Consider the following 14,674-nt stretch of genomic DNA (forward strand, 5'->3'; position numbering starts at 1 on the left):
GTTCTTTGCTTATGAAATGCTACTTACAATCTAACGCTTTTTTTTTTTCTTTCAGTCTTCCTTTATGGCAAGATTGCCATGAGTTGTGGAGTAAGAAGCGAAGAAGACAGAAGCAGATGGGCATGACTGATGATGTTTCCTCAATTAAAGCTCCCAAAAAGGAGTTGTCTCTGGGATTGGACGACAGTAGAACTAACACACCCCAAGGTGTGCCGCCATCTTCACAGCTGAAATCTCAGGGCAACTCAAGTGTAGCACCTGGTTAGTAATGATTCCATGATTTGTTTCTTTCATATTGGTTTGTGGTTAAGTTGATTATGCTGCGCTACTGTAAAATCACCTTGCTAAAAGATGAAAATTAAGGTCATTCACTCAGCCTGACAGTTAACTTGCCTTTTGTGCCAGTATAGACATTTCATTGCTATTGGCACCATATTTTAAAGCAATTTCTAAGAAGGCATAAAACTGTTCGTTGATTAGTCGGATTTCTCTAGTTAACTCATCCCACTTCCCAGTCTAGGAATCAGTAGGACTTTTACTATCACTATTTTCAGTGAGGTGCAGGATTCGATGTCTTTGGGTGGTTAAAAGGGTATTTTGCGTGTGAGAAGAAAATTACAGGAAACACAGCCAACATTGTAGTGGGATCTCTCTCAAGGCATTTGTGATGTCAAGTTACTTGTTAGAAATTTACATTTCTTCTGACTCAATTCTGTCATACAATTAAAATTCTTCATGATAAGACATCCTTCTAGAGGTTAGAAATGTTACTAAACTCATCTCATGTAGTAATCAATTAATTTTTATAATGGACTCTAGTTGTACAATTTTTGGGGAAGAATTCAGGGTTCATTTATTTAGATTATTTTGTGAAGAGAGAATGATAGATATGAAAGAAGTATATATGTAGTGGCTGGTTTACTAAACATGAAAAGTTGCCTAGCATTTATTAAGAGATAAGTTATGGAGCCCTGATAGTGTAGTGATTATGCATTGGGCTATGATCCGCGTGGTTGACAGTTCAAAACCACCATCAGCTCCAGTGGCAAAAGACTGGGCTTTCTACTCCTGTACATAGTTACAGTCTCAGAAATCCTCAGTGGGCCGCTATGAGTCAGCATTGGCTTGATGACAATGAGTTAGTGTTGACTGGGGGATTAAAACAGATCTGTGGATGAGATTGAAATTTTGGTGGTGAAGTACAAATATATAGGCTAGATTAGCTGAGAATGATTACTATACTGCTTGTCCATGAAATCCACAGATCGATATTAGACCTTGGTCAGACTCCATATTTAAAGTACTGATACATTTCACTTGAAAAGCAATGTTTAACTTCTTGTTCAAAAGTACTCTATAGAATGTTTTAAAAAAGTGAAATTCCCCTTATACGTGAAGCTATCTGGTAGACACAATAACACCTGTTGCACAGAATGAGGGTTATCAATACCAAGTTCATTGTTATTTTTCTTCATCTTAAAAATAAGTGAAATCTGGAGAAAGGCAGAAGAGAAGCAACAGTAAGTGTTCTTGTTTATTTTATATATACCATTTACTATGAAAACTAGCCACGAAAACCCTGTGGAACAGTGCTATTCTGTTACAGGAGGGTCATTATGAGTTGACTGGATGGCACTAACTGCTAAAAAAATATTTTTAAGGGTAAGCGGAACTTTGGATAGTGGTCACTTGTCCCTAGGGATAATTATTTCAGCATTTCTTCATAAAATTGAAGTCTTTAATTCATAAGCATACCTAGGTAGTAATTTCTCTTCATTTAATTTAAACTGGTAAAAAGGGAATTGTCATTTCTGAATTCATTTTGTTTTTGTTACTTCATTCTTAACTTATTTAACGCTGTTAATGGTGGAATGTTTTGCTTTACTTTCTATCCCTCGCCTCTTTACTAATATTTTTTTAAGCTACCACTATTGAGAATTAAGAATTTTTGTTTTTCAGAGTAGGAATGAATCCTCTCACTCTGTTTACTTCTCTTTCTTCAGTAAATGTCTTGAAATAAATAAATGTCCCCTTTGTACAGATACCTTAGTTAGAATACTTCCCAAAAATATGTCTGCAATCAAGAAATGTAAAGGGAAAATTGAGACAACTCACATAAAAACACCTCTTCTCACACTGAAATGAGGAAGTATGGCCGGTGAGCAGTGGCTAGCAGCATAGTTGTTAATTTACCTGTGGATCATAAAAACAATGTGATTTTTTAATTAATCTAAAAATGGTAATTAATGTATCTCATGAAACAAATGTATGCAGGAAAAGAATATCATATCCAATTAATCATGAGTTTCTCGTCTCCTTGGGAGTTTTTCTTCTATTAGTCTGCTATCAGTGGCTACAGGAATTGCGTTTCAGTGTTCATTTTATCATTTGACATATGTTGTACATATTCCTGTTTTGTTGTTGTATATTATTCTGGTACCACTGCACAAGAAACAGTTTAAACCATCACAAATCTAAAGTATCAGTTGGAAAAAGAATAAGAAATGTGCTTCTTGAGGAGTTCCTGACCTAACCAAAGGAACTTAAAATAATTATTTAAATTTTAAAATTGGCATTTTAATAGAGTCAGCTAGATTCTAACTTGAATTTGTTGCAAAGACAGATTAAGTTCTGCAGTATGAAACTTTGTCTCAGAGAAGCAATTCCAGCATATCAGTTAAGCAGTCCACTAGAATCACAGTACCTGGGTTCAGATCCCATCTCTGTTACTTACAGTCTTTGACGGTGAGCACGTTACTGTCTCCAGGTGTCAGTATCTTCTTCAGTAAAATGAAGTTCATAATAGAGGCTGCCTTATAAAATGAAAACTAACAGAGTAAAAAACATTTTTAAAGGACCCGTGGAGATGTCATCATCATCATTATTCATTTCCCATTCACAGTTAGTATTTCTTGATTAAACCTATAGAACGGGATCCTAGTTGGAGGCATGGTTTTCCTTTTGAAATATTTAACCCTTAAAGATAAGTTATTCAAAATTGATCATGGTTCCTTTCAATTTAAGTACATTACAACTTTAATGGTCATGAAATTGAACTGCGTTGAAGTTTAAAGTATACAGGAGAAGAATATCATAAACTTGATTTCAAGGACTTTCATAGTACTATTTTATATACCCCACCTCAAATGTACATTTTAATGTCGTAATATAGTGCCTTTGGGGGTTGTGGGGAGTGTGTATAAGGAGCTTGGCAATTGTAATTAATAAAGATTTTGTCTTTAGTAAAAACAGGCCCTGGACAGCAGTTAAACCACAGTGAATTGGCAATTCTACTAAACCTACTGCAATCTAAAACAAATGTTAATGTGGCTGATTTTGACCAAGTGTTGAAAGTTAAGGTAAACTCTGAGACTCCACAGCAACTAAATAAAATAAACCTTCCTGCTGGAATTTTGGAAACAGGTGAAAAACTGACAGATCCATCCACACCACAACAGGAGTCTTCAAAATCATTGGGAGGAATTCAACTGCCTACTCAGACTGTCCAGCCTAAAGTGGAGACTGATGCTGCCCAGGCGGCTGTGCAGAGCGCGTTTGCAGTTTTGTTGACTCAGTTAATAAAGGCTCAGCAGTCAAAGCAGAAAGACATGCTACTGGAAGAGCGGGAAAATGGCTCTGGACATGAAGCATCATTACAACTCAGGCCACCGCCAGAACCCAGCACTCCGGTCTCGGGTGAGTGTGCATATTATATACCAGGCACATGCTGCCACTCGGTGTTTGTGGATCTCTGGGGCATACTGGTCATTGACATTGCTAGGAGATGTCCTGAAAATTCTCAGGTCACTGATTATAGGTTGGTTTCCTAGTCAATTTACTTCAGGAATTGGTTCTTGATTGTATTATCCATGTCTGATATAATTCATTATTGTGAGTGCTTTAGTTTTTCTCAGGCAAGCCTATGCTTAAGAAAGAACCTTTTACTCTGGCTGTAAAGGATGATTGACCACGACAGAAACTTTATATATACAGTAGTATTTTTTCCTCAAGTAATCAATCTGTTAATATGTGTTAAAATACTATTAAGAATTTTTCAGTCACCATCGACTTAAATAGCAAGTAAAATCCACACTTGTAAACTCCCTTTCCTTTGATTTAATGTTGTGCCAGAGGTGCACCTCTATTAGTCTTTAAGATCACTAATAGGAAACAGGCTATTTTGAATATGTATAGTTTTACCTGATAATGTTTTACTCTCCTTTTGGCTTTGTTTCATTTAGGGCAAGAAGATCTCCTTCAGCACCAAGATGCGAGGATATTGGAGCTAACACCAGAACCAGACCGGCCTCGAATTCTGCCTCCTGATCAACGACCTCCAGAACCTCCAGAACCACCACCAGTCACTGACGAAGATCTGGATTATCGGACAGAAAACCAGCATGTGCCCACCACTAGTTCTTCATTACCTGACCCACACGCCGGAGTGAAAGCTGCCCTCTTACAGCTCCTTGCTCAGCATCAGCCCCAGGATGAGCCCAAAAGAGAAGGTGGTATTGATTATCAAGCAGGAGACACTTATGTACCTACTGCAGACTACAAAGACAATTTTGGATCCTCTTCCTTCTCTTCTGCTCCTTATGTTAGTAATGATGGTCTAGGAGGTAGTTCTGCTCCATCATTGGAACGACGCACCTTCATAGGAAACTCAGATATTCAGTCTTTGGAGAACTACAGTACTGCTTCATCTCATTCTGCTGGTCCACCTCAGCCTTCTGCCTTTTCCGAGTCATTTCCCAGCTCAGTATCTGGATATGGAGACATTTACCTCAATACTGCTCCCATGTTGTTTAGTGGAGACAAGGACCATAGATTTGAATATAGCCATGGCCCTATTGCAGTCCTGACAAACAGCAGTGACCCTTCCACAGGGCCAGAAAGTACTCATCCTTTGCCAGCAAAGATGCACAACTATAACTATGGTAGCAACTTACAAGAAAACCCAGGTGGCCCCAGCCTCATGCATGGACAGACCTGGACTTCTCCTGCCCACGGACCTGGATATTCCCAAGGATACAGGGGACACATTAGCACATCAACTGGCAGAGGTCGAGGCAGAGGGTTACCATACTGAATATCTGTTTTTCCTCAGGCACATCATTTTTATCTGGAAAGACTTTTCTAGCTGCAGTTTAAGGCAGCAATCCAAGAGACTTGAATAATATTAATTCAACAACAGCTTTATTTTTATGTGGAAAGGGTCTTGCATACAATAGTAAAAAAAGAAAAATGAAAGGAAAAAAACACCTTTGCTTAAATTCATGCTGTTCTCAAAACTAGATCTATTGATTGTACATCTTCACAAATTCTAGTTAACAGTTTTATTTTGTATTCGCGCAGTTTTAAGTGGATGCTAATCTTAGGGACATCTGGCCTTTTATGGCCCTCTTGCAGATCTTCTGAACTATGCACATTTGTGCTTTTTTTTGTAAGTTTGGACCAACTTTTATGTAACAAACAAACACCCCTTCCATCAACACCCACCCCACCCCCACCCCCAGTTTTACAACAATCAGAAAGGGCACTGATTTATTTGGTATTTTTCTTTTTACAAAGCTACCTTTAGTCAAAGGTCACTGTCAGTCTTTGCACCTGCTTTCAGTGTTATTGTGAAAGGTGTACTTTGTGCTCATTTCAGAAAATAAAACACAACCTTTCTCTTGATGCAACAGTTTTATAAAAAAAAATGGTCGATGTTATTTTTGTTTTGTTTTGCAGATCATCATAGCTAACAAATGCATTCAAATGAAATAGTGGGTTTTATATGAAAAATGTGGGAGGGATGGGGAGGGTAAGTAAGTGCCTTAACAGGTAAACTTAAGGTCTGAAAATGTAGTTACCCTTTACACCTGTTTGTCTTTGAAAGGGAATGAGTCAGTGCATTGTGTCTGCGAGACAGGAAGCCCTCGAGTATTCTGGGCCCCGTTCAGTTCCTGGTAGGTCCATGCTTTCTGTCTGCCACATCTTCACCTTTTCTCCCCATCTTTGGGTGACGCTAACCTTTTACCATCTTCCCTTGGTAGGGGAGGGAGTGAAAGCAAAGGGAGTAGAACTACAACCAGTACCTTTTGTTACCTTCCGTGAAGTTCTGAGATGCTTGTCATTTAAGTTGTTGAAAGTAATAGCTAAAGGAGAATTTTAGAGGACCATTTTCATTCAGGCTGCCATACTGTCCCTGCTTTTATTTGCCATGACAAACTGAAGAGCAGTCGTATGAAGCAAGGCTTAATAACAGAATTTACACCGTTCTATTGAAGATCACGGGGGAAGGGGTGATACGCCATGTTTTAAGTTATATAATTGCCATGTTAAGGAAAAAACAACTCTTCGCACTTGTTAACTAGAAACATCACCTAGATTGAGTTTATTGAAGCAAAAGAAAAGTGAGAGAATCTCTTATCTCACTTCTAGCACCATCAAGAGCAGCGCTTCTGAACCTGTGGGTCCCAGCCCTTTTGGGGGTCAAACGTCCCTTTCACAGGGGTCGCCTGATTCATAACAGTAGCAAAATTACAGTTATAAAGTAGCAACGAAAATAATTTAATGGTTGGGGCTCACCACAACATGAGTAACTGTATTAAAGGGTCGCGGCATTAGGAAGGTTGAGAACTACTGAACTAGAGGGTTTTTTAGGACTTATGCCAGACTTTTAGAGCAGTGTTAGTTTATTTAAAATGTTTCTTATTACAAGCAGTAAATAATGATGGATTAACCCTTATTTAAACTAATAGTGTCAAGTCTAACTGCGTGCACATTTAGACACAAAGAAAGGAACCAAAGGTAATTAACCAGTTTTTTTATTACTAAATGTAAAAACATTTTGGAAATTAAGATTTGTGCCAATTAATCATCTTGTTTTAACTATTCTGGTAACTTCTTTTTTTATTGGAGACATAAATTGGAACAACTTAACGACTAGCGATTGCTCCAGTTCTAAAGTCAGTCTATTAGCCCTTTGTCCTCTGACTTAAGAACCTTCCATCTCAAAACAGGTATAGGAAACATTCTAGTTTGGTGACGATCATTTTAAAGTGGCTAACTTACCATTTTACTACTACAAAATGAGTTAATGTTAGTTGATGGTTTTAAGATTTGATGGAATTTTTTGTTGGGGAAACAAATGGAAGAAAAATTATTTTGCTTTTGTTTGTATATCGAGTACTAACAACTTATGATTAATTACTACATTGCAGGAAGTGAAAAATATTTTGAAATTTAGAAAAAATAGCTACAGTATTCAAGTATTGGAAATTTTAATATGGTGAGTCTTAGAGCTTTAGACTTTCCGATAAGTGACAGTATCTAAGTTATTCTTAATAGTCACACTAGAGGATTCTGCTGACCATAAGCAGCTAACCTAAAAATGAAGATATTTATGTGACATGAATAGCCTGTGTTTTAAAAATTAAATATTTTGTATAAAATTGAACTGTGTTTGGATAGTTCTTCTGATTAAGTATTTCAGTTGTATATTTATGGTGGGAGACTCCTGGGAGGACAGGGAAATTGCTGCTTGAAATTTGAACTATAGCTTTTAATATTATCAACACTGATTGTGAAACATACCAGTATTTTATGTACAACCGAGAAAGAAAAAAAAAAGTTGCCAATTAAATTAAAAGCTCAATGCTAAGGTGCCATCAACTGTAAGATATAGCGCAATTTTAGAGAGATTACTGTATGAAACATCATGCCTTATAATTGATGAATTACAGTAGTAACATCTCGTATGCTTTTGTAGTGTGGAATGCATTAGTTCGATGGGTCTGGATTTTTAAAAGCAGGGTTGAGAAATCACTTAATTCTGCAGGTTCTAACAATTTCAGTTATCACTGACCTTAAAATATGTGATAAACATTGAAGGAAGAAACTGGTAAGTCAGATTGCAAATAAAATGAGAGTAGAAAAAACTGCCTACCACAAAGAGAAAATATTTATCTTTTCCCTTGTCAAATTACATTTTGAATAGTGTATTTTTTGACACAGCAGGTTTTTCTTTGTGCAATTTAGTATGTTTTCCAAGTCTTCAATCCGTTGCTTGTTGGAAAGTGGCAGTGATTCATGGCTTTTTAAAAGCTCAGATTAAGGAGCTAATTGATGAAATGGGTTGTGGAATTGGAAACTTTGTTTGTAGGTCCGAGTTTCATTCATTCCATTGCTCTCTGTTCAGTATCTACTGTGAGCCATCAGTAAGCATGGAAGATGATAACTCATATTTCTAGCTGACATTTAAAGCACGGACATTTAAAAGTGGGGAAACTAGTTTTATTTGCTACTTTCAAGTATGCTTAAATTATATTCTAGTGAGTTTAAAGAAAATCTCAGTGTCTTCAGTTTTAAAGTGAAATATGAATAGGAAAGGCTCTGGAAAGGAATAGAGTAACTAGAAGCAACAGTAACAACTTGTTTTGTGTTGCTTCTGACCATTTGCAATAGGCCACATTTGTAGGGGGAAAAAATCAAGGTTTCTTAAAAACCTGGGAAGAGTGGGCTTCCAAACTAACCAAGTACCTCCGTTAAGAGTTTGCTGTATTTACTATAAACTTAATTGAAATTTGGAAGCTTTTAAAATTAAATAAAGCTGGATGTAAGATTATAATTAAAAACTCTATTCCATGATTTTTCATTTTGATACAGGCTTTAAAATGCTGTCCCAATAGTCTTACATCATGTGACTATAATTATGATCTCTGTTGTCTTTAGCTAATAATGTGGTAAAGTTAGATTTCATAGAACCCTTTATTTTTTAAATCCCAGACCAGCATTTGTTGTTCTAAGTAATATTTAAATTCCATAGTAAAAACTGTTTAAGGGAAATTACCTATTAAAATATTTGCCCAGTGTTGTACTAAAAGAAAGGAACTACATTTAGAATACTGGATTGCTAACTTTGAAAGTCAACTTAAGCACGGTTCTCTTGTCATTCAAAATAGGAAGCATAAGTGTTTTACAGAACTCTTTATGAAGAGCCTGTAGAGATTTTGTTTCATGCATGATAATCTTTACAAAAGCAAGTCCTGTGTTTTAAGAGACAGCAGCTACTTAACATTAAATTATTAAATGTGGTTTCTCTGTTTTTAAAAGGAGGATTGGGTATCAGCAGCCCTTCAAACATAATTTGCTTCTAAATTATTTTAAAATTTTATCATTTCACCTACTTTTACCAAGTAAAAAAATACTACTACTAGGATTCCAGCTCATGCATATATATTGGCTTATTTCAAACATGTGTAAACATCTCTGCGATCAGTGGATTGCTGCAGACAAGTTCTCTCAGTATTACACTCAACTTAGCCTCATTTGAGTTCCCTAAAAAAAAAAAAAAAGGAAAAGATCCTTTTTGTGCCACGAGGGGGGGGGTGCCCCAAAAAACTCTTTTGAGGTTAAATCTAATGTAAACATTTTAACAAAACTTAAGTTCACATCTTCTAGATCACTAGCTAAAACTTTGCAACAAGTTGAGTGGAATGCTAGTAAACTTTAACCCACCGTTTTTAGATGGATCAGGTGGCTTAAGGAAGGTTTGGGAAGATTTCAACTCTGAGGTGTGCCCAGATGAAGACCCAAAGAAAGCATTGTGCAATAATCAATTTGTTCAAAGTACTGATCTTTCCGTCAGTCTTCAAGCAAGATCAAAGCCAATGAACATGAACTGGGATACCCAGGAGGAGTCTTTAATTTACCAGTATTATCCAGAGCAAACCCCTAACCAAACTCCCTGTCAATGGAGTCAGTGCCAACTCACAGTGACCCCTGTGGGTTTCCAAGACTGTTTACCGTAGAAAACCCAGTCTGTCTCCTGAGGAGTTGCTGGTGATTCAGAACTGCCGATTTGCAGATCTGCAGCCCAGTGCGTAACCACTGTACCACCTGGCTCCTCAGTATCCAGAGAGCAACATGCAATCAGAATGGTTTCCAAGGGATTTTTGCCAGGCTGTGAGATCAATTAGCTCAAGTTATGAATAATCCTGATAGATTTTCCCATAGACAGGATGGTCGTGGAGATGTATTGTGAGGAATTTTTTTTTAAATGGAAAACTACAATAGTAAAAGACGAGGAAAGTTGCATCATCATTTTTCCCCATCATAGTAATGCCGCCTGCTCAGTCTGCTCAAACCACAGACTGTTTTAAGAGAATTTTTGAGAATTTGCTCCTCAGACTAGCTTTTGTTTCCAAAATGTAAAAAGGGTATTTAAAAGTAAAACGATGTGACTCCCTGAAGAGTGCCAAAACTTGTTTAATGTGATGTAAATTGAAGCGCACAAAACTCTTGAAGCAAGAGTTACAAAGATAGAAATACCACTTTCAGAAGTATATAGACATATAAGTAGTATATGTCAAGAAAACTTCCAATTTTTGATAATTTTGTTGAATAAAAGTTTCTCTGATTAAGTAGCAATGCTTTTTGACTTACCATCAGATAAGAGAGCAATGGTTATTTACCAAAGGTCTCCAGATTTCCTCAAATTATTTCTATTTTTCTTTAAAATCAAGTATTAAATCAATAGCTTATGGAATCCAGTTGAAGATAGGGAAAGATAAACGTTTTTATAATGGGAAAAACTTGGGAGTTTGCCTTAGGTAAATTGGCAAATTTTGTGGCTATTTATTCCTTTCACCATATTAAAGTCCCATTAAAAATAATTTCCTGTTTCTAATAGCATTCATAGTTAGACTCTAGAGATTAAAGGTTCACCCTTTGCATTTTTTTCACATTTACTTTAACTTGTAAAAAGGTGTGATTCCTTTTTTGCAAGAATTTTAATAAAATCTTGTTACTGTTAAATGTAATGTGTAAATATAAACGTTTTTCTTTAAGGCTGTATTTGATAGTCTGTAAATAAACTGCCGTAAGAATTCTGGGCCATTTTCATCTTTATTTTCTTTTTTGCTTATAGCCAGAACAGACTCTCAAAAATAATTTTATCTGCCAAAGATAACTGCTTGAAACCCTGTTTACTGACAAGTTAAAGTGGAAACCTTTTTCTCCATCCCTTTAAAAAAATACTTTTACCTATTAAAAAATGTAGGAGCACATAGGAGACTATCTACAAATAACCATTAAATATTTTTGCCTTTGGCGAATGTGTATCTTTAAATAATGGATATTATTGCCTGGAGCTTTATTATGATGACGCTTTTCACATAATAGGTTGTGTGAGCATCCATCTGTCGATCAATTGAATTCTTTTTCATAGTTGTAAATTACACCTTTACAAAAGAATTAGTTTATTTCTTTCTAATGGAATAACATGTTTCTGTTACCACAGTTTTAATAAAATCCATATAAACACACAAATCCTTATAAATTTCTTTGTAATTGCTGGGTTACAGAGTACATGTTTAAAACTTCACTCTATCCAAATTTCTCTTCAGGAAAGATTTACCAACACAGCTTAGCTGTGTTGTGTTTTCAAATAGTTAAATCGTTTGACAGTTTGATAGGTCTTCAGTCATGTTTTAATTTGTATTTCCTTAATTACTAGTGAAATTCAACAATTTTGTAGTCATTGGTCTTGTTAATTGTTCATATTTACTTATTTGGAGCTTATCTCTTGCTTTGAATGGCTCTCTAGAAAAGAAAGGTCTTTTTGAACGATATAAAAAATAATGTCTGATCTGTTTTTGGGATTTTTTTTAATCATTTTATTGGGGGCTTGTACAGCTCTTAACACAATCCATACTTCCATCCATTGTGTCAAGCACATTTGTACATATGTTGCCATCATTTTCTAAATATTTTCTTTCTACTTGAGCCCTTGGTATCAGCTCATCCCCCCGCCCCTCATGAACCTTTGATAATTTATAAATTATCTTTTTTCATGTCTTACACTGACCAATGTCTCCATTCACCCACTTTTCTGTTGTCTGTCCCCCGGGGAGGGTGTTATATGTAGATCATTGTGATCGGTTCCCTGTCTGGTATGTTTAGTATAGAACGAGTTTAAAGTTTTATGTAGGCAAGTCTGTTCATCTTTGTTTTCTCTTTAGAAAGTTTAAGGTATTCTCTACTCCAAGATTACTAAAATATTCACAATTTTTTTTTTCTGGTGTTCTGATCTTTAATTCAACTCTTTAATTCTAGACTTGTTAGGAGTTGTAAAGGTACAGCTTTACATTTTTGAAGCGGATGTACTAAATATGGAATGAGGACTTGTTAAGTAATTCATCCTTTTCCCATCAGCTCTTGGGATCTTTTTTATGGACTTTTTGGTCTTTTCTGTTTTAAAACACTTCCATGTACATATTTAGGTTTTAGGCCTTTATGGTTTTTTGTCACAATTTTCAACTCTAGATTAATTTATAGCACATAGCAGTAAAGATTTTGTAGGAAATGTCCCCTTTTGAAAGTTATGTGTACTATTCCTGCTTATTTTTTAAAGTGACTTTCAGAATCATTTTTATCTCTTCCCCCCAAGTACCCTATTAGGATTTTTTAAAAGTAAAGTGTTTTTCTTTATTTTTTTTTTTCAGTTTTACTTTTCTTCTTCTTCTCTCTTTATTGTTTTGTTTTTTTTTTTTAACATTTTATTAGGGGCTCATACAACTGTTATCCCAATCCATACACACATCAATTGTGTAAAGCGCATTTGTACATCGTTTCTCAAAACATTTTCTCTCCACTTAAACCCCCGACATTAGGTCCTCATTTTTCCCCTAAAAGTAAAGTGTTTTTCATTGTTAGATTTACTCTGCATTCACTAGGACTTTGCCCAGTGAGAGCATTTTATGTTTCTCTTTTACAGTCATTTATATATAGAGTCCTGGTGGTACAGTAGTTGGTGCTTAGTTGCTAACCGAAATGTCTGCTGTTAGAACCCATCAGCTACAGAGGGAAAATGACCGGGCAGTCTGCTCCCATTACTATTATAGCTTGGGGGGAAAAATAAAGATTACAGTTCAGGAAACCGGCAGCCTCCGCCCCCGACCCGAGAGGCCGGGCGGAGCTTCGGCGAGCGTTTCTGGGCGCGCGCGCGCCCGAGGCCAGCGGGCCGTGCCGGCGGCGCCTTCCCCCGGCCCCTCGGGTTACGCCGCGCGCCCCGCGCGTCGCCCTGCGTGCCGGCCGCGGCGGAACTGCTCCGGCAGCGTGCGCGGGTCCTGGGAGGAGCAGCACCGCAAACCAGACAAAAAGACCCTTTGGAGCCTGCCGGATGGCGCGTTCGGTTGGCCTCTTCTACGTTCTCTAGGATTAGCTCCTCCAGGAAGGGAGGTGTCGAAGCCCAAACCAGGGCAAGTCTGTATACATTTGCGCCCAGAACTCCAGATGAATTACACTTTGAAGAAGGCGATATTGTCTACAGTACTGACATGAGTGATACCAATTGGAAAGGCACCTGCACAGACAGAACTGAGTTATTTCCAAGCAACTATGTGGCTGAGCAGGGAGAATCCATTGAGAATGCACGGAACGAAGCTGCCAAAACAGACAACCAGAGCTGGTTAAGAGAGTATGAGAACAACCGGGTAGGTGTTAATAGTTTAGGAGTCCAAGCGGTTCTCAACCTGTGGGTCGCGACCCCTTTGGTTGTCGAACCACCCTTTCACAGGGGTCGCCTGGTTCATAACAGTAGCAAAATGACAGTTGTGAATTAGCAATGAAAATAATGTATGTTTGGGGGTCACCACAACATGAGGAATTGTATGAGAGGGTCGCGGCATTAGGAAGGTTGATAGACAAAGCTGGAAGCACTACCTTGGCAGTCACAGAGATATAGTGGGAAATGCTATTTACTCAGCCTAATATTGAACTGAACCACCAGAAACAAGTTGGGGGACACCCAAAGCAGTGGCTTTGGGCAAGAGGTGCTAGAACAGACTTAGGACACAATGAGAAGACACTGGCCTAGGATATGGCGACAAATGCCTGTGCCTCTTTCCTTAAAAACAAACAAGGGACAGCTGCAGTTTGGACATTAAGCTATGCTTAGGACTGTTCACAATGAAGACTCAGATTAATTCCCTCTCAGAGCTTTGAGATATAAAACTCAGGTTGCTTCTGCCATTCCAAAAGTCTTGTCTTTGCCAGAAGAGTGTTGGTAGCAGTTTTTGTTGTTGTTTTTAAGTATATATGCACATAGCAGTTTACACTGTTTGAATAGAACATGTGAGTAGTTCTCACCTTCGATTTGCCAACCAGTGACTGGATACTTTGCTTTATAAAGTACATTTATGTCCACCAGAGTAGACAAGATTATTTCTATTATGCTAAAAGAATTTTTGGAACTTTTTTCTTAAAAAAAAAGATTTTTTCAGTTTAAGTGTTTTACCTCAAGAACTGAGATACTTTGAATGGGTTTTTCAGGGGGATGGGGACACACAGAATGCTGGGTATAATAATATACCAAAATTCTTTTTATAAAAAATTCTTAATGATTCTGACAAAAATAAATGTCGGGGGGGGGGGGGCGATTATAGCCTAAGAAACCCTATAGAGCAGTTATACATTGTCCTAAATGGTTGCTCTGAGACCATAAAAGTCTAGCTTATATACATTAGTTAAGTTAAATGCCCCTAAAATATTTTTTTTGTTTATAGAGGAGAGCTTGTTTTGTTTTCTTTCTGTGTATGTAGATACCTGTGGGCCTGTGCTGTCACCCCACCCCCTTTATTTTATTTTCCTACCACTGACTCTTCCTCCCCATCAGTTAGGAGAC

General features: G+C 37.2%; 1 protein-coding gene and 1 pseudogene across 1 annotated transcript in view; both read left to right on the plus strand.

Annotated features, from left to right (window-relative positions):
* CDK13 (cyclin dependent kinase 13) overlaps positions 1–5,682 on the plus strand; it is a 131,422-nt gene extending 125,740 nt beyond the window's left edge. The window contains exons 14-16 of the mRNA XM_045286284.1: positions 56–261; positions 3,424–3,696; positions 4,242–5,682. Of these exons, the coding sequence (XP_045142219.1) occupies positions 56–261; positions 3,424–3,696; positions 4,242–5,092 (1,330 nt within the window). The 3' untranslated portion in view covers positions 5,093–5,682. The remainder of the gene's footprint in view (positions 1–55; positions 262–3,423; positions 3,697–4,241) is intronic.
* A 118-nt stretch (positions 5,683–5,800) lies between these two features.
* On the plus strand, positions 5,801–13,948 carry LOC115868135 (annotated as a pseudogene).
* Positions 13,949–14,674: the final 726 nt, after the last annotated feature.

The sequence above is a fragment of the Echinops telfairi genome, unplaced genomic scaffold (assembly GCF_000313985.2).
Source record: "Echinops telfairi isolate 266 unplaced genomic scaffold, ASM31398v2 ScPeMD7_7;HRSCAF=31, whole genome shotgun sequence".
Lineage (NCBI taxonomy): Eukaryota > Metazoa > Chordata > Mammalia > Afrosoricida > Tenrecidae > Echinops > Echinops telfairi.